At 43.1% G+C, this 21050-nt stretch overlaps 1 protein-coding gene across 3 annotated transcripts; it reads right to left on the reverse strand.

Annotated features, from left to right (window-relative positions):
- Nucleotides 1-4286: 4286 nt before the first annotated feature.
- On the reverse strand, nt 4287-13055 carry LOC135750176 (E3 SUMO-protein ligase ZBED1-like). 3 transcript variants are annotated; one of them, XM_065268976.2, is made up of 4 exons: nt 12370-13055; nt 5033-5167; nt 4866-4943; nt 4287-4763 (listed from the first exon to the last, which is right to left on the reverse strand). In XM_065268976.2, exons 2-4 carry the CDS (start codon nt 5054-5056, stop codon nt 4395-4397), a joined length of 471 nt encoding a protein of 156 aa, XP_065125048.1. In that variant the 5' UTR covers nt 5057-5167; nt 12370-13055; the 3' UTR covers nt 4287-4394. The 3 variants fall into 2 exon arrangements, 2 of the variants coding, with proteins under 2 accessions (XP_065125048.1, XP_073672421.1); XM_073816320.1 differs by lacking the exons at nt 4287-4763; nt 4866-4943; nt 5033-5167 and adding an exon at nt 11695-11852.
- Between the last annotated feature and the right edge of the window lie 7995 nt (nt 13056-21050).

Raw genomic sequence — 21050 nt, forward strand, 5'->3', positions numbered from 1 at the left:
TCTCTTCCTCAATAAATTAAGATCTTCCTCACGTGTGTGTATAAAGTGTATCATCCAAACATGCAGTAAAGTCTTTAAATCTGATAAAACTCTACTTTGTTTGTTATTGTTTGAACTGCTCGTCTGCTCATTACCATCTGAACAGCGTGTACTAGGGTTGCCAACTTTCTGAAATGGAAATAAGGAACAGAAAGCACGTTGGCCCCCTATTCGGGGGGTTTGCCTGGGTCCGATGACATGCCCCCACGGAAGAGAATAAAAAAAATAACCCCTGAAATGAAGACTTCTGGTGAAAATAGTGAAAACTAATTGATACATTTAGATAAATATATTTCATACAACTTCTTAGGCCTAAATATTTATAGAATAGCAAAGTATCCCAGGTGAAAAATAATTCTATGAAAAATATACTTTAGAAAAGTTTATTAAGTATATTTTTTTTACAATTTACATAATTGAAAGTGTTTTCAGTTATGTATTAACTTCAACTTAACATCTATTTGACTACACTTCAAATGTAAATGGTATACTAAAATGGAACAACTTTTTTAAAACTTCAAGTGCACTAAAACACACTACTGAAAATCAAGATTCTTGAGCAATTAAGCGCACACTTACAGTACAATTGCATTGCAACAGTACAATTGCATTGCATTGCCATTCTAATGGAAATACACTTAAAAAGGCATTGCAAATTATAGTTGTGTTTAAGTACATTTTGTGCATACACTAAAAGTATACTTTTAAAAAGTACATATTAAACACTAGTGATGCAACGATACACTTAGTTCACGGTTCAACACAATTTTCGGTTCTTGTCCACTGTTTTCGGTTCGGTTTCGGATCTGATGCCTTGGCCTATTAAAGTTTTTTTCAATTGTTTACACGCAATTTTGGAAACCAGGTTCTTTTTTTCAAAATATAATCACAGTTATCCAAACACCACACTCAATTTGCATAATTCCTAGCTTGTTTGCAAAATGACACATTTCAGTCAAAACATACACACTTCAGTCAAAACATATACACATATTTGTGAAAATGCTATTAGTTTTCATTTAACCAACACAGTCCTCAATGATCAGACACTATTGCAGCCAGTTTCACACTGCTGTGATAAATAAAAAACACATTTGTAAAAAAATTATTTTAGGAAATAGCATGTGCTAGATTTTTGTCCAGACATTGTTATGTAAGGGATCATTTAGATTTATAAAAATTGTGACAAACCGAAAACAATCTTCATGATTAGTTTGAGATATGGGGAGAAAGTACCAAATATGCCTACTATAAACTTACCAAGCACTGCACAACACTGATGCTGCAGACTGATTATTTCAAGTAATATTTCAATACTTGCAGTATTTCTTACCATAATCAGTAATCAACCAACAGTAATCATTGAAACAAATAACATCTATAGAGAAATAAAAAATAATGCATGAAGTACATACACTTTGACTATGAAGAAAAACTACTGTAAAAGCAACAAGTATACTGTAACTACTCATCATCTCTCAGTCTGGCTGCATCAGGCCATAAGATTTCATCCACATCACAGGCTATGTGTTTATTGGGAAGGCACCTTCGGAAGAATCGCCTCATGTGACGAATCCACCCCTGCACAGAAGCTGCTTCTATATGATCATACACTCTAAAAATGTCTGGGTTATTTTTTAACCCAAAATGCTGGGTTGAGTCTGTTGGGTTGTTTTGCTGGGTTAATTTTTAACTTTTTAAACACTTTTTGGGTAGTTTCAGTTTTCTGGTTGTTGGGTTAAAACTGCTGGGTTATTATGCTGGGTTGTTTGAAGAGGCTCACGTGCTTTGTGCCTTTGATGTTTGAATGTGCTCAGCAACGGTCGTCGTGAAAGGACAGAGTCACTGGAAGCAGTTGTTTGAAGGTAAGTTTATATGTTTTTGTAAACATTTCATGAATATAAAAAGATTATAACATTTTGCGAGACAGCAACGTGTTAATTTATACAGACTAAGACGACGGGTGTAATTTAGAGGAATGACGACTGTTACCTCAGATCGCCATTTACACAAATTCACTCGAATAATCGTTCTAAGATGTTTAATATGGCATATTAATAAAATTAATAAAATCGATGTTACAAAATCCCCATCATACGGTTGATTACGTTAACTCATGACAATTTCTGTAAGCCTTTAACAAAGCGAGTCAAAACCGGTACCGAGTCGACCTCCGCAACCCCACTTCGGCTTTTTGTGTCACACACGCGCATAGTTTTCCCAGCTTAGCAATAGCGACACTATTAAATTAAAGTTGATGACAAACGAGTTGCTTTCTTGTCATTCGATATGGAAAGACAGACCGCGAGGCGCGAGCACAAGTTAACTTAACCGGCGACGGAGAATTGCAGAGCCGGCGTCTACTCTGTCACTGAGAGGCAGGGACAAGCAGCACATTCACTTCACAGTCGGTACGGCAGGTTATGCGTCGATAAATGAAAACGAAACAGCGTTTCCAATAACCGGTGTCTTATATGTATATTGCTTGGTCCTCTCTTTTAAAATGAAACAATAATTAAAGTGTTTGGACATGAACTTGAATACATAAACGCATTTGTCACCAAGACACTGCGGGCTCTATCTTACACCCAGCGCAATGCAGCGCAATGCGCAACGCAAGTGTGTTTCACTAGTTTCCACCCTAATTTTCACGTTTAGCGCCGCGTTGTTTAAATAGCAAATGCATTTGCGCCCCCTTTTGCGCCCATGGGCGTTCTGGTCTGAAAACGAGGTGTGTTCAGGCGCATTGTTGGCGCGTTGCTATTTTGAGGCAACTAAAATAGACTACGCCATTGACCAACAAAAACCTGCTCTAAAGTCTAAAGTCAATGGCGAAATGTGTTTTATGTTATTTAAAGAGCGCATTAGTAAAATGCGCCAATACACGGGAGGACAACGCGGGTTTGCTTATCACAAGGTACATGAATGCGCAGCAGCACAAAAATGCTTTTAAATATGAAAGATTAAAGGATTGAATGTAAAAGATTATTATTGAGTCTCTTGGACATAAATGAGGACTAATTATGAGACGTTAGAAGGCGCAAAGAGCTGCTTCACCTGCAGCCTGGTAAGTAAATAAATGCTTTGCTTTGAACAAATGCGTCTGTTTTTAAATGTTTTTTTTAATGCTACCTCACGGATTTATTGTATATGATGACTCTGTACCTGTGGATATGGTGAGATGAGAAACATTTTTAAGTAATGCTTAAAAAAACTCTTTGCTAAAAAAACCACTGTCCAAAGTGCTGAAACGTGAGGAGAGCCGTTTGTAAATTCTTTATCTCCTGTTTGTTACAAATAAAGTATTTTTACAGTACAAACCTTATCTTACATACTTGTAAATTATTTTTTGATGATATTGGATAGCCATACATTTAAAGCAATTACAAGCCTGCTTTTTACTTCCATGACTAAAAGAAAACGGGTTTTAAAGGTTTTAATTAAAAAATAACAATTTCAATACAAGTGAAAAACAACACAATTATTTAACATTAATCTTAAACTGGGGATCTTCTTCCTCCGCTTAGTTTTTCAGTTTACAAAGTCCGTCATCTAAATAGGGGTTAGACATAACGCCAGCGCAACTTGCTTTTAAAGGGGATGAGAGCTGTGACTCTCATTGGTTTACTTCCAGTTACGCCCAAAATACTCCCATTACAATAGGACCTACCCTTTTCGACCATGCGCTCGGCGCAAAAAAACATTTTTCCCGTCGTTAAATTGGCAAAAGTGAATTTGGACACGCCCATTTACACGTTGCGCTGTGCGCTTTAGACAATACGCTTAGATCGTTAAAATAGGGCCCTGCGTGTCACTGCGTGTACAGTTTAACAAACATTTATATGTGTTATATGAATGATGATGTGTTATTGAGTCGTATTTAGTTACTATTTTATATTCATTTCATTCTATTTTTGGGTTGTCTCCTGTGATTTCAAGTTTATATTGACCAACCCTCTGATCTGTGGCTGATACTGTATCAGAGATGTTATGTTTTAGCAGAGATCAGATGTGATGTTGTTTTCCCATTCTTTTTTCTAGAGTGTGCAGAGTTTTTATGTCCATCCATTAATAGGGTTGGGCATCGTTTTGATTTGAACGATTCTGATTCCGATTCTTGCTTTCGATTTTGGTTCTTTTCGATTCTCAATTCCGATTCTTTGAAGGGTGGAGTTAAAACATGACACAGGCTCATTTCACAGAGGAAATGTTTATTCTGATTCAATGAGTTTTAGTTTTGGGAACTGAAGCTTATGTAGGAGAAAATTAGGAACGCACCAGACCAAAAAACACATATATTTATATATTACAGAACTTGCACCCTGGTCTGGACATGTATAAACTAACTCATTAAATTAAAAACAGTTCTTGTTCAAAAATATGAGCATGTCTGCCTTCTCAGGCAGTATCCGTGAACGTTCAGCACAGATTGTGTCACCGGCAGTTGAGAACACCCGTTCACTAGGTGTAGAGGAGGCCTGAACACACAAATACGAAAAGGCGGTGTTTGACATTAAAGGATAAGTCATGCGCTGGTTCCACCACCAGGCAGCGTGGTCATCAGACGTAAAGGTTGGTGTTGTCTCCTTATACATCTGGATCTCCTTCTCTGCCTGGTCCTGGATGGACATGGTCCTCCTATGAGATGACATCTTTTCTGCATCCTCATCGGCAAAAAGCTCCTCCAATGGAGACTTTCTTGGATGTTTGCTTGGAGGTTGTTGCTGCAAAAACAAAGAATGGACATGTTCGCTAAAAGAAAAACATATACTACTAAAGGGCAAAGGCTAAGATCCTAAATATAATTTCAACATTTCTGTGCTTACGTTCTCATCTTCCTCCTCCACTTCATCATTCTCATCCCTTTTCTCACTACCTTCTCCACAATCGTCCTCTGTTGACTGCTAATAACATAATTGGCATTTATAGACCAAACATTTTAATGACTGAATTGGAGACATTAAATGTTTGAGCTTCAATGACATTATATAACCTGCTCATGCTCTGAGTCTTTCATCAGGTCTCTTTTGATTCGGTCCCAGACAGCATCATCATCACCACCAATATTTAGTTTGAAGCGTGGGTCTAATGCTGTGGCCACTTCAAGAAAGTTCCTGATATCCTCACTCTGCAAAATAAAATTTTTATTTAATACACAATGAAGTCACAGGAATATAATTATTTAATGTATTGTTCTTTAATGAAAGTTCACATATTTTTTTATCTGATATCGCTTGGACAAGTTTGCCCAAACTTGCTTCTTGAGATTGGTTATAAAAACGTCTCGGTTACGTATGTAACCCTCGTTCCCTGAAGGAAGGGAACGGAGACGTCACGTCGTGACCGACGAATTGGGAACCGCTCCGCGGGTGACCTATCTACTTCGAGAAACTATAAAAACGCTAATGAACTTGGCATGCAGGTATTTGCATAATGCCGGCGCCGCCCCGCCAGGTGCGTATATAAGGCGCAGGTGCACAATACCAAATTAGCTATATTATTGCTGAGAAGCCGAGCAACAGTGCCCGGCCTGAAAACAGCAATGGAACAGCAAACTGTGGCGACGGGACGTGACGTCTCCGTTCCCTTCCTTCAGGGAACGAGGGTTACATACGTAACCGAGACGTTCCCTTTCAGTCGGTCACTACGACGTCACGTCGTGACCGACGAATTGGGAATCCCTACCAAAACGCCACTGCAGCTGAACCCTTCCAGTGTCTGTAAAAGCCCTCCGCCCTCCACGTAAGGGGCGGAACCAAAGGCAAAATGCAGAAGGCCGGTCACTACCTGTTCCTTAACCCACGATAGTGAAGCAGCGAACTGGGGAAGCGTCTAAACTGAGCGGAGCTAGAACACTGCGGAAGCCATCCCCTAAGAAGGTTGAATGGATGACATAAAATATGAAACAACCGATAGGTTGCTCATAAAAAGTCTCTGAACAAAACATAGTATGCAGAGAGATGCAGAGCAGGCTCTGCTAAGGAAAACGTGGAGGATTAGTACCCCACGGAGTATACACACAAATGAACCCCACGTAGGGGAAAAATGTGGACGCCTAGCCTACACAGGTTTACAGAGAATACATCAGTGATAGGTTGACAGCGGATGCTCCGCAACATCGGCTATCAGGGCGGTGGAGGAGAGGCAAAAACAGTTTTTAGACGTTTTTGGCCCGATGGCCTTCCATATTGGTGCAGATGTGCAGCACCAAAATAGAGGCTCCAAGCCGACACACGAGCCGACCCTCGGCATTCTTAACTAGTTAGTAGAAAGAACCCGAGTGGAAACCGGTTCGACACGAACACTATAGAATCTTGTGAACGTATTAGGTGTCGCCCAGCCTGCAGCTCTACAAATATCTGTTAGCGAGGAACCGCGAGCCAGTGCCCAAGATGATGCCACACTGCGTGTAGAGTGGGCACGTAAATTAAACGGTCAAGGCACATTCTGCTTTTGATATGCAAGGGCTATAGTATCCACAATCCAATGGGACATCCTCTGCTTGGTGACAGCTTTTCCTTTCTGCTGACCACCGTAACAAACAAAGAGCTGATCTGAGGTCCTAAAGCTTTGCGTCCTGTCTATATACACACGTAGTGCACAAACAGGGCATAACAAAGCCGTGGCTGGGTCTGCCTCCTCCAAAGGCAGCGCTTGGAGGTTCACCACTTGATCTCTGAAAGGAGTGGTGGGAACTTTGGGCACAAAGCCGGGCCGGGGTCTCAGTGTTACGCTGGATGCAGCCGGCCCGAACTGAAGGCACGATTCGTCGACCGAAAATGCATGAATATCCCCTATCCTCTTAACAGAAGCCAAAGCAAGGAGAGTTAATGTTTTCATAGTAAGAAATTTAACACTCACACTATGCAGAGGCTCAAATGGGGCTTCCTGGAGTGATTTCAGCACCAAGGACAGTTCCCAAGGAGGAATAGAGGGAGGACGCGAAGGATTCAGTCTTCGAGCACCTCTGAGAAATCTAATGACCAGGTCGTGCTGACCCACTGTTCTACCGTTTACGGGTGAATGGTGAGAAGATATCGCTGCGATATCGACCTTAATAGTGGATGGTGACAGCCTATTCTCCAAACGACGCTGGAGATATAAAAGCACAACACTAATCGGGCATTCTCGGGGGTTTTCACTTTGGGAAGAACACCAGTCGACAAACAGGTTCCATTTAAGCGCGTAAGCCTGTCTCGTAGACGGCGCTCGCGCTGCAGCAATAGTGTTAGATACCTCTTGCGGTAAATCACTCAAATCCTCCGTGCCCCGTCCAGAGACCACACATGGAGGTTTCACAGGTCGGGGCGCGGGTGCCATAATGTGCCCTCTTGTTGAGAAAGAAGGTCCTTCCTCAGGGGAATCTTCCAAGGAGGGGCTGTCGCGAGGAGAGAGAGTTCTGGAAACCAACTCCTGGTTGTCCAATACGGTGCCACCAACAGCACGCTCTCCTCGTCCTCCCGGATTTTGCATAGGGTTTGCACAATGAGGCTCACCGGAGGGAACGCGTATTTGCGCATGTTTCGCGGCCAGCTGTGTGCCAATGCATCCACGCCGAGCGAGTCGTCGGCTAGTGAATAGAACAGGCGACAATGGGTCGTCTCTGGGGAAGCAAACAGATCTATCTGCGCTTTGCCGAAAGGTCTCCAAATCTGCTGAACCGCAATGGGGTGGAGTCGCCATTCGCCGGGACGCGCAGCCCGAGAGAGCGCATCCGCCTCTACATTGAGCGTGCCCGGGATGTAAATGGCACGAAGAGACCTCAAATTCTTCTGACTCCAAGTGAGGAGATGACGGGCGAGATGCGACAGGTGACGCGAGCGTAAACCGCCTTGACGATTGATGTACGCCACGGTCGCAGTGTTGTCTGTGCGAACTAATACATCTTTGCCCTGTAACTCGTTGCTGAAACGGACGAGCGCAAGATATACAGCCCACATTTCTCGGCAATTTATGTGCCAATGCAGCTGGGGTGCCGTCCAGACCCCCGAAGCCGCAAGCCCATCGTACGTGGCCCCCCACCCCGTGTCCGAAGCATCTGTGCATACTATTGCATGCCTGGAGACCTGTCTCAGAGGCACACCGGCTCGGAGAAACGCACGGTCTGACCACGGAGTGAAAGTGCGACGACACGCAGGTGTAATGATAACACGGAGAATGCCGCGCAGCCACGCTCTCCTCGGGACTCGATCGTGAAGCCAATGCTGAAGCGGTCGCATATGAAGCAGTCCGAGCGGAGTTACAGCTGCGGCTGCTGCCATATGGCCCAAAAGCTTCTGAAATTGTTTCAGCGGGACCGCGCTCTTGCTCTTGAATGTATTCAGGCAAGTCAGAATCGACTGTACACGCGCTTCTGTTAGACGAGCTGTCAAATCGATCGAGTCCAGTTCCATACCGAGAAAAGAGATTCTCTGCACGGGGCAAAGCTTGCTCTTTTCCCAGTTGACCCGAAGACCCAAACGAGCGAGGTGTTTTAAAGTTGAATCTCTGTGATCGCACAGCGTCTGACGTGTTTGAGCTATTATTAGCCAATCGTCCAGATACGCGAGAATGCGCACACCTCTCTCTCTCAGGGGTTTTAAAGCCCCCTCCACTACTTTGGTGAATACACGGGGCGACAGAGAGAGCCCGAATGGGAGGACTTTGTACTGGTATGCTCGCCCCTCGAACGCAAAGCGGAGAAACGGCCTGTGCCGGGGGAGAATCGATACATGAAAGTACGCGTCCTTCAGGTCGATAGATGCGAACCAATCGTTTGGACGAATGCATGGAAATATGCGTTTGGGCGTCAGCATTTTGAACGGCATTCTGTGAAGTGCACGGTTCAGCGAACGCAGGTCCAGGATCGGTCGCAAGCCGCCGCTTTTCTTGGGTACAATAAAGTAAGGGCTGTAAAACCCCGACCTCATCTCGGCTGGAGGGACCGGCTGGATCGCGTCTTTCGCCAATAAGACAGCGATCTCCGCACGGAGGACGTGCGCATCGGCAGCTCTCACCGTAGTGAAACGAACGCCGGAGAATTTGGGGGGACGCCGGGCAAATTGGATCGCGTAGCCGAGACGAATCGTGCGTAAAAGCCAACGCGACGGGCTGGGAAGCCGTTCCCACGCCCCCAGACACCGTGCGAGAGGGGCTAAAGGCACGATCGGTGTACCCGCGGCGGGCGCAACGGAGGTGATCGCCGGTGTGTGCGTAATGGCCGCACCGACAGCAGTGTTGTGTGTGATAACACTCACCTGAGTCCGTTGCTGGGTGGTTGAGTAAGGGAGGCTCTGCTGAAGACACCTCACGCCACTCGATGCACCCTCTGGCGAAGGGGGAGGAAGACGATGGGTTATGAGCCCGTGATTGTCTTCTCTCCCCTGAGAAGACAGAGAGCGCGGAGGGGTTATGAGCCCGTGCGTTGCTCTCGTACTCCTCTGATGAGTCGGAGAACGAGGGGGGGTTATGAGCCCGCTCGTGTCTCCGGCGCTCATCTGAAGACCTAGAGATGGAAGTGGAATTCGCTCTTTTTGTGGAATTGTGGGTGCCGACTGAAAAGTCGGCGGAACAGAAAATTGAAACAAAGGATTCCCCAACCGGCCCTCCTCCGGTGGGGGGAGTGGTGCCTTCACCATCTCCCGAAGAGCGATCCCCTCCATCTCTAGGTCGCCCGTCTCAGGGCCGCTTCGATTTTCTTTTTCCACCCTTTGAAGCGGGCTGAGCGGGCGGGGCGGGCTGCTGACGACCGGTTCCTCGCTTCTTAGAAGGGCCCCGGGGAGGAACGGAGGCGGCCGCCGCAGGACGCCCTCGGCGAGGAGCAGGCTGAGGTGCCGACGTGGACGGGGCAGGCGCAGGACGCTTCCGACGTGGCATGATCTGAGCGATGGCCTCAGTCTGCTTCTTGGCCGCGGAGAATTGCTGGGCAAACTCCTCGACCGTCTCGCCGAACAGGCCGGTCTGGGAAACCGGAGCATTCAGGAGCCGGGTCTTATCAGCATCCTTCATGTCCGCCAGACACAGCCAGAGATGGCGTTCCTGGACTACCAGGGTAGACATCGCACGCCCGACGGCGCGTGCGGTGACCTTGGTCGCACGAAGCGCCAGATCCGTAGCCGCACGTAGTTCAGAGAACTCCGCCGAGTCGTGACCTCCCGCGTGCAGGTCCCTCAGAGCCTTAGCCTGGTGGACCTGCAGCAATGCCATGGCATGCAGGGCAGAGGCTGCCTCCCCACAAGCCTTGTAAGCAGCACCGGACAGCGCCGAAGACTGCTTACAGGCCCGTGAGGGGAGAGTAGGCTGGTCCTGCCAGGAGGAAGCGACACCGGCCGGACACAACTGCATCGCGACCGGCCGCTCCACTGACGGGATACCAGTGTACCCCTTGGCATCTCCACCCTCGAAAGAGGTGAGGGGTGAAGGCTGAAACGGTCGGTTCCGGGCGGAAAACGGGGTTTTCCACGACCGCGTCAGCTCTTCATGCACCTCGGGGAAGAAAGGCACCGGGGGCGAGGACTGAGAAGCCCTGGCACCCCCGAATAACCAATCATCGAGGCGGGACGGTTCAGGGGGGGGAGGTTTAGTCCACTCCAAGCCGACCGCCTCCGCCGCCCGAGCGAGCATGGCTGCCATCTCGGGGTCGAACACAGAAGCCGCAACCTGGCCCGAAGGCGGGAGCGGATCCGGATCGACGTCCGAGGCTGACAACCCCCCTTCCGATGTTACGGTGGACATCGCGTCGGGTGGAGGCTCGACAGAGCGCGAGGACACCGTAGAACACGGGCCGCTCGTCTCCATCGGGACCTCCGCTGGCAACGGATCAGGGCGCTGGGAGCTGCTGGACGAACCAGCAGACCGACCCAGCACCGTTATACGGAGGTCATCCTTCGCAAGTTTGGTAGCTGCGCTCTTAGCAGCACCAGACTTGGAAGGCGGGCGCCGTTCCCGGAGAAACGACACCCGTCTCCGCAAATCCGCCATAGTCATGCCCTCACAGATGGAGCATGAACTATCACGCAATGCAGCCTCTGCGTGCTGGAGCCCCAGACACGAAAGACAACGCTGGTGGCCATCCCGGGGGGCGATGTACACACCGCATCCAGAAACCGAACACGGACGGAAATCCATCTTTAAAAAGACGACCCCGACCGTGACACGAATGAGTGGCTGTCTTTAAAAAGACACAAAGCTCAAACGTGCTGCTCTTTTAGGGAAATCACTCTTTTGTGCGAGCTGGTGAAACACACAGGGAGAGGCAACGCACTCACTCGAACTCAAGTCCTAAATTAAAGAGACAGAGAGAGAGAGAGAAAGGGTGGAGAAAAAACACTGCGAGCCTCCGCTGAGGTGTCTTTGCCCAACCAACTTCAGCAAGCTGAGATCTTATTTTCTTCCCTTCCAGAACAGGATCTACGAAGATCAGATAGAAAGCTTCTCGAGAGCAGATGTCTGCCGGCTTCGAAGCAATAAAGCTAATTTGGTATTGTGCACCTGTGCCTTATATACGCACCTGGCGGGGCGGCGCCGGCATTATGCAAATACCTGCATGCCTGCAAGTTCATTGGCGTTTTTATAGTTTCTCGAAGTAGATAGGTCACCCGCGGAGCGGTTCCCAATTCATCGGTCACGACGTGACGTCGTAGTGACCGACTGAAAGGGAACGGTCTCCCTCAACAACAGTAAAGTGCATCTCAAGCTTTTTCAGAATTGGCAGGATCTGGCCACATGTGAGGTTCTTCTCAGTTGAAACGCAAAGCGTGGAAGTGTAAAGAACTCTCATCAAGTTGATGAAGTCCTCTGCCTTCCTGAAGTCTTCATCACTCAGCCGGGCAAGTCTGTGACAATTAGGATATATTTTATAATATAAAATGAATAGTTATTCTTGCTTACACTTTATTTTTAATGATCTAATTTGACATTAGACTCTGACTTGAAGTTGACTGAAACTTGAACTGCTTTGTGTTTTATTTATCTTGTGTATTGGTGGTATGTTGAGTAGGATACCCAGATTTTCCTCTCTCCTATCTAGACTAGCTCTACCTGTCCCTCTCCATATTCTTTCTCAGCCGTTGATCCAAGCTGGCTGCTTGAATTGCCGGGTATTGTTCTAGGAATCTCTCCATCATAAGGTAGAGAGAGTTCCATCGAGTTCTCACATCAAGTGTGAGTGAGTGTTGAGGTAGCTCTGACACAAACAATAAAATCACAAATACAGAAAAAACATAACATCACACAACATGTATGTGATTTTGTTACATTCAAACATCAGCTATTGTTGTACATTACTAAAAAAGACATATTAATTATATAGCATTCACAGTGGTAAAATGAAACAAATTCAGTGATTCTTACTGAGGAGATCTTGCTTCTCTCGCAGAACAACCTTTGCCATCGAGGACCTCTTCATCCACACGATGATGGCACGGATCTTTGCAGTCCACTGAGTCACTGCAGTCAGGGAGTAGAGACTCTGTGCTGCAAGATTGAGTGTGTGTGCAAAGCAGCCCAGTTTTACAAACTCTAGTCTTTTTATGGCTACGTCCATATTTGCAGCATTATCCACAGTAGCAGCCACTACTTTGTCAAAAATGCCATAATCTTTCAGGATGTCGCCGATCTCTTCTGCTACGACATGTCCGGTCTGGGCTGTGTAGACAGCTTTGGTTTGCAGCACTTTTTGCTTCATTTTGCCCTCCACTAAATAGTGTGCTGTGACAGTTAGGTAATGGTCCTGAGCAATGCTAGTCCAGGAGTCACAAGTAAGGGCAACAGAGTGGACCTCAGCAAGCTCAGAGATTACATTAGATTTTTCTATTTTGTACCAAGTTGGGATTAACTGGTTTGCCAAATAGTCTCTGGTAGGGGGGGTGTACTTGGGGTTGATAGAATGGATCATATCCCTGTGAACATAAAAACACAATTATAGGACCTAATGTTAACCTCGAAATCTTGCTTCCAAAGTTCAACCTATCTTTACCTTTTGATTAACGTTAACCCTTTTAAACCAGCATGTCATTTGTATGTGTGAAAAAACGAAACTGTGCAACCCAATGTCACAAAAAAGACTTGTTTACATGTATTATAGTTCATTTTTCAACTTTAAAGTGTTAAAAAAACTTTCTATTGTGATTTTTCTGTATTTGTTTTATAAAAATCAGTACATTTATTCTCTTTTTTTTTTTTGTCTATTTAAATTCTATTTACAAACTCACCACACACAGTAATGGTTACTGTAATTTGTTGAATTCTTTCTGAAAAAGATGACACTTTGCACATGAAGATAGCACATTGCTTTAGAATTTTACAGTAAAAAAACACCTATATATAAGTTTCAAGTTCAAAGGGTTAACTAACATAATAGTTACCTGAACGTTGGCGATTCTACGTCAGAGATAACACAGTCTCACCCCATTTCGTCAATATTTGACGACACTTGACCATTCGTCATATGTTGACGTGAAGGGTATACCTTTCGCGTCATTTTTTGACGAACTGGGGACTTCAATACTATTACGTCCGTTGCATTCTCTTTCCTATTTTATTACCATTTGCGCGTCGGTTTAGGATTAGATTACGCAAAATTAAACAGTGTACGCGAAATTAAACAGTGTACGCGAAATTAAACAGTTGTCACCTGGCGTTGGGGTTAGAAACAGTTGTCACCTGGCGTTGGGGTTAGAGTTAGGTTTGGGTAGGGATGTCATTATGTAAATCTAACCCTAAACCGACGCGCAAATGGTAATAAAATAGGAAAGAGAATGCAACGGACGTAATAGTATTGAAGTCCCCAGTTCGTCAAAAAATGACGCGAAAGGTATACCCTTCACGTCAACATATGACGAATGGTCAAGTGTCGTCAAATATTGACGAAATGGGGTGAGACTGGGTTGTCAGAGAAGGGATGCAGTCTTTTCACCACATATGCGGTAACTTTTCTGTGGCACTCTTCCACTTTCTCCGCTGGCATTTTCCCCTGCTTTGCTGCAAAGGTGAATGGAGTTTCACACCGAGTGTTCATCAGTTTAGCATTTGCAGCAGTAACATTAGGACTGCTACTAGCGTGGGCAATTTGCGTAACACTACATTCATCTACAAGTGGGGGAAAAATCAGTCACGTTGTTGTTCACCACAACTAGCAATTTGGTTAAGCGCTTTGTTACACTACAATCACTTACCTGATTGTGACGACGAGGTAATGTTTGTTGGCGCAGGGTTGCCCGAGGAGGACGAGACCGTTGACCTGCGCAGCACGTCGAACACGCTACAGTCCTTGTTAATTTGTACACCATGCATGCGTAGGTGTTTAGTCATGTTTGTAGTGCATCCTCCCGTGCAAGAAATAAGTTTATCACATGTGTTGCACTGTGCCGACCCAGGCTTTTTTAATGTGAAATAAAGCCATACTTTTGAGCGTCGCTTACCGTGCTCCATGACTGCAACAGAACAAGCGGGCGCGTGCGCGGCAAACACTTCCGGAAATACGGTGGCCGCTATGGAAACCAAAACTTGCACGTTTGGAACCGATGATCGGAATCGAAAACAAATTTTATAAATGATTCCAATGGCATCGTTATTTTGGAACCGGTTCCAGTTGGAACCGGTTCTCGATGCCCAACCCTATCCATTAATGAGGCTAGCAAGGCCTTCATACAACTTCAGCCAGTACAACACATAACATTTAATAACTCCTATTTAAAATGTATTGGGAATGTCTTCTTAATTAACTGCTGCATTTTATTCTGCAGCACTTTATTCTTTATAGTCAGATCATCCTATTTGTCAGTCTGTGTGGTTTGCAGCCTTTGTTGTTGGCACAACAATTAAAGGAGTGTAACACCAAAGTCTTATGCAAACCGACGACAGGCCATTGCATTTTTGGGGAAAAAAATCTCACACGTGGTGGTAATGCGGCCAGGGATGCAAAAGAAAGTCTTATAATTTTTATAAAATGTATAATTCACTTGGCCCACATGGTTTTCTGAACACTTAAATCTGATCATTTAGTTCAGACCACTAAAAGTTTTTTCCTCTTTTGTAGATTGCAACAAATGTGGTGGAATTTCTTCTCTGGACAGAATCCTCAAAACCCTTTCCTTTATTTCCTGGCCATGGGAAACATGCAACAGATCTCTCAATCTTTTTTCTCAATCAGTCTCTCTGATGGAGCCAATACGGAAGTGACCTACAGTTTTTACCAATTGCGTACACACGTTTTCAAAACTAAGTCTCCTTTTTTCAAAACTCTACACACAATTCTCAAAACTTCACACACAAAATGCAAAATAGCACATATCTCCTTCAAAATGCAACACTGCATTCAAAATGCCACAAACACGTGTCAAAATGAAGCATTTGCATCAAATGGCAAACACTTCTTTCAAAATAATACCTTTTTGGATATACCATGTAAACACTGCTGTTCAAAATCTAAAGCTCTTTGATCTTTCATGGGCTTATATCTACATTTCAATACAATGTTCTACAGTGAAAGTAATCTGCCGAGAGGGGTAAAAAGTACACCGGAGACGCCAATGCAATGTAGAAACAGAAAATATTTATTAGTCCAAATATTACTGTTGTATACATTAGCATACAACAAAACTATAAACATGTAAACCAAAAGTATATTCTTTACAGTAGAATACAGTAAATTGTGTGTGGGGTCCTGTTCCAGGAATTGGCAGGGGGGGTGCAGATTGACAAAACAGTGACCTTTGACCTATTTATAGGCATATCTATACTACTGTAAAGTAAAGCAGTGATTGGTTAGTGATCAGTAAAGCATTTAGTGTTTGCACATGTGAGGAGTGTGTCTGTGTGACCTGGTGAATGAGTGTAGCATTTTGATTGGTTGTGTTTGGAAAAGGAAAGCAAGTGACTTCCTCATAGATCTTTGTGTTTTAGGTAGAGAATTGTGTGTAGTGTTTTGAAAAAAGTGTTTTATGAAATTGAAAACTGAGTCAAAGGCTGAGAAATAGCTTATGGTTTTGAAGATTTGGCATGTAGTTTTGCACTTTGAGTGAGAGGTTTTGAAAATTGTGTGACATGAAAAGATTTTGTGTGTAACCAATCGTAAAAAACTGTAAACTGCAATTCGGCCAAGATGGCGACGGCACGCACCGCCTACTTTAAGGTCTTGACACACCGGGACGTTTTTCGTGCGCGCTTATCGTCGGCGTTTAACGTGACGTTTTTCTGCTTTCACACCCAAACGATTTTTACTGGCGCTGAGCCGAGTGAGGTGCAAATTCACCCCCTGTGCATTAGATGGCGCTTAATACAAAACAGATTTATGCCGGTACACAAGGGGGCACAGCGAAACTTTATGCTTCTGTTCTGACACTCACTTGTCACACAGAAGAAGAAAGCCACACGCTAGTCAATAACAAGTCATATGCTTGCTTTTAACAAAACATGGATATTACTAGTAGCAGCTCGATTTCTAACAGCATCAACTATACAAAGACTACTTCAACTCACCATCAGGACTCACCATCAGCTACTTGACAGTATGATCATGTGAAACATGATCTTCTCAGATAAAAGCAAACTGTGCATTAATGTTATAGTCATTATAATTGCCATTTTGAAAACGGTGTGTTTATAATATAAATTTTTGTATCTTTGTACAAACAATATCTCCGTGAACTTAAATACATTTTTTAAATCAAATCTATTTGATTCGATTCTTTTATCATCGGCTAATATATCAGCACTCTCCACATAAAATTAACTATTTTGATATAACACGTTATATCAAAATTAAAGCTCTTTTTTATAAAATAAAAGGAAATAGGTGATCCGATGTGTGTATTTTTAACTAATCTTTTACAAGCACTTTCTCTGTTAACAATTTTCTCACATTTCCTGCCAAATGTATTGTATTTTGTGATTTGGCTAAAGAAGTAGGTATGTAGTTATTACAATAAGAGGTCAACAATACTGATGTACAAATATATGAATAGTGTCAAAATGGCACGTTATTTACAATTCGTTTTTTAATCAAACATTTATTTTTGTGAATGAACTGCAGTTTGCAATAACAATCAGAGACATGACAGTAAAATCAAATAAAACAGGAGTCAGAAATGTTGGTCCAGAAAAGTCACAATGACTATAGTGCAACTGAACGGTAGTGCAAATCAACATTTAGAAATTAGACATTTTCAAATGTATTTCTAAAATGTATAATCACTTAAAATACATAAGTAAATTGGTATATAATAAACATTAATTTGTGTGAACAAGAACTGGCAGAGCTGTAGAGCAAAAAAGTCACAATGATAGAAGTCTAAGTGAACTGTAGTGCAAATAAACATATATATGAAATGAACATGTTCAACTGTATTTCTTGGATGTATAAACATAAAAAAAAACTAAATAAAATGGTATATAATAAACATCTATAGGTGTGACCAAAAACTGGCAGTGCGCTCCTCCTGTGCTCCTCTTTCTTCTTTGCACTGCTTTTAATTTTTTCCCTTTAGCATCTTTTAATAAGAGGTACTTCTCCAGAGGTTTGTCTCGGACTGTTTTCTTTTGTTTAGATTGGACCTTGTCACGGCTGGTGCTGAATGATCCTGAAGACGTGCTTGCTGGGGCCTCCTCACTTTTGCTCACATCATTTTTAGCAGAAATATTGCAGTGAACACTGTAAAGATAAATGTAGTTTTCATCAGAATCAATCTTTCACACAGAGGGCCATGCCACGATATCCATGAGGTCAATATTTGATTACAAATGTAATTTAGATTCATAGTATATTTCATCTGACTAAACAAATTAGGTTAGCTATACACAGAACACAAATTAACCTCCTAAAACCCGACCTTTGGTTTGGCTTGCATTTTAGATTTCTTCCAGCTATTTTGGGGTTAGGAAGAAGCAATGAATATAATAACCAAATATTTTTCTTTGAACATGAAGCAGTGTAATTGTCCACGTTTGTGTACAACAGGTTCCAGTTACACACAAAGTATTATGGTGCAAACAACAAAACGTGATATCACACGGTGTACAGGGAACATGCATGGTATGAAGTTAATCACTGTTCAATGTCAGTGCATTACATATCATAATGTAATGCACCAATATTCATTTTTATTACTTGCACAGTTATAATGTAAATTTGCACTACTGGTCCGTTCAATACACTACTGGACTGTCTATTTCATACTCACTGTTCATTTGCACTGCTGGACTACTTGAATTGCATCGTTTGCACCCCTGTACTATGTAATGAATATTAGAATAACTATTCACTGCACAATAACTTATGCCATTGCACTCTTAACTGACTAGTTACAATCCAAATTCATTCATGCACTACCTAAATATTAATTTCACTCCTGTTCTGTATAGTTTAATTTATTATGTACATATCCATTTGTAAATTTCTGTATATTATGTTCATGGTACCACCCATAGTAAGTTTTTACATCGTATTACATAATCCTGCACCTACGCAAATACTGATATCCTGCACTTTTTATAATGCTTTTGCACTTCTGGTTAGACCTAAACTGCATTTCGTTGGCTTGTACTTGTGTAATGACAATAAAGTTGAATCTAATCTTATGATATAGCCCACACAGCTATGTATTGTTATGTTCTTATATATATCACGTTACCTTCGAAATTCAGTTGATGTTGTGAGGAACTCCGACACCTTCATAAACCTCCACAGCCTCGATGCTTCCTTGTGTGTTTACCTGTTCCACGTGCTCCGCAAGACCATTTTGTGCTTGAGCGCCACCAAGTCGTGTTTTACTGGAACTTCAGCAGCGCCAGGCACGTGAACAAAAGCGGCAATCTCATTGGTCGGCCAACTTTTAACGCGCCGCGTCAAACAAAAAAACGCGTCCCAGGCGATTTTCTGAAAATGACGCATTTGCGCCTCGCGTTTTACGCGTGGGTGTGCGCACTCACATTGGCGCACGTTCTTAAGTCACAAAACGTTAAACGTCGACGATAAACGCGCACGAAAAACGTCCCGGTGTGTAAAGACCTTTAGGCTTCAAAAATGCTCTTCACAACCAATGGGTGACATCACGGACACTACTTTCATATTTTTTTACAGTCTATGGTTTAAAGGCATTTTACGTGCTTGAAAATAAATACCCCAGGCAATGTGCATCTACTGTAGTCTGTAATTTTCCAAATGGATGAATCCTCTGCTGTTCGGTTCCTTTGTACATCTTTGTTCGTGAGGAGTAACTTTAATAAATGAAGTATTTTTAGTCAAATACATTCCATACTCTGAAACTTGGAACATCTGTTCTGTAAAAAACTTTACACATCTGTAAATGATTTTACTTTTAATTGAACAATTACATTGTTTATTTTCTTACACTGCTGCAGTTTTGTTTATGTACATTTCAGTATTTCATTTATATATTGTATATACCAGGGGTCCCCAACCTTTATTTCACCACGGACCGGTTTCAGCTTTAAAAAAAATTCGCGGACCGGGGGTGAGATGGGGGGGGGGTTGTTGGGGTCGCTGAGTTTCAAGTGCTGAAAATCCTCCTTTTCGAAATGTACGTTTTAAACGGAAGTAAAGATGACAACCATGCATTAGGAAAATTAATAATTGCTTTATTTAGGCTATAGTATATTTTCTATAGACGTGTAAAGCCATATTTTGGCGGATTGTTTTTTACTTTCATTGTTTTTACTAGTTTGCCTGTTCATTTAGTCTTAATAATTAATGGAACCTAAACGAACTTGGCATGCTGTTCTCGAAGGCAGCTTGAATCTTGGTCGGGCTCGAGACCCAATTTCAAGTAACAGAACAGAAGAAAAATGCAGTGAAGGAGGAGAGATGCCAGAAGAATTGCAGCTGGGCGCAGAGGCACGGAGACTCACGTTTACCATGATTAATGATGATTGACAAGTTTATAGGTTCCTTTCAAACCTACGTTAAAAGTGTAGCCGTTAAAATATTATTAGTTTATTTTGATCATGGTGCTATGATCGATGGATAATTCTGAAGTTGTTTTAAAGAAGAATAAAATAATTACTTTTCAGTCATTTGCGCTGTCACACACTTGAACGTCTCCGCATATGTACATCATTGCGACGTACATTTGCAAATGATTCATAAAGTCATACCTCCGCAATTCTTTGATCAATTGTGTTTCAGAAGTACTGTATGCTCAAACTCTAATGACAGCAATGTGATCGCTGATGCGCTGGTAGAGAGAGAGAGGCGGAGAAAAAGAGAGAGAGCGCGGCTCTGTTCAAAAGTGGAAATGATTGATGTTATTTGAAGTCGGCTCTTACAATACAAAATACTCGATTAAGCTATTACGTGGCTATTATACACATTTTTTCGGGACGTTCTTGCGACCCGGTGGCAACTTGTCCACGACCCAGTACTGGGTCGCGACCCGGTGGTTGGGGACCTCTGGTATATACTTATATACAAATGCTGTCTTAAATTCAAACAAATTGATTTAACCTGGTACATTGTTTCTTCAATGTGCATAATTTCTGATATTTAATAAATATATTTATACTTGATGTCAGTAAGCAGCAGTCCTTTAAATGATTTTGCAACTGTAAAAATTTAAGAGTTTGTAGTTATTTTGAAGTCAAATAAACATTTATTTGGTGTTCACAATGGTCTTGATTTACAATAAAGCACATGATAAAAATAACCCAGGAAGAATTACCCAAACCCAGAATATTAATCTCATAAGTGGTTAAAATGACTACACGTTGGGTTTTTTCAACAACCCAACCTGCTGGGTTAAAATGTGTTACCCAACGTGTTAGGTTACTTTAACCCAGCATGTGTTCTGTCCAATATTTACCCAGCGCTGGGTTGCCAATTGGGTTGTTTTTAACCCAACCATTTTTAGAGTGTAGGCCTCCTTCATGGCCTGAATGAAGGGCACATGGTAATAGGGCCACAGGTCATATACCTTCCACGCCATGCTGAAAAAAAAACTCTTTTATTGGATTCAGGAAGGGGGAGTATGGGGGAAGGTATAAGACTTCAAATTCAGGGTGCTCATGGAACCAGTTAT

Source organism: Paramisgurnus dabryanus, chromosome 12 (genome assembly GCF_030506205.2).
Source record: "Paramisgurnus dabryanus chromosome 12, PD_genome_1.1, whole genome shotgun sequence".
Taxonomy (NCBI): Eukaryota; Metazoa; Chordata; class Actinopteri; order Cypriniformes; family Cobitidae; genus Paramisgurnus; species Paramisgurnus dabryanus.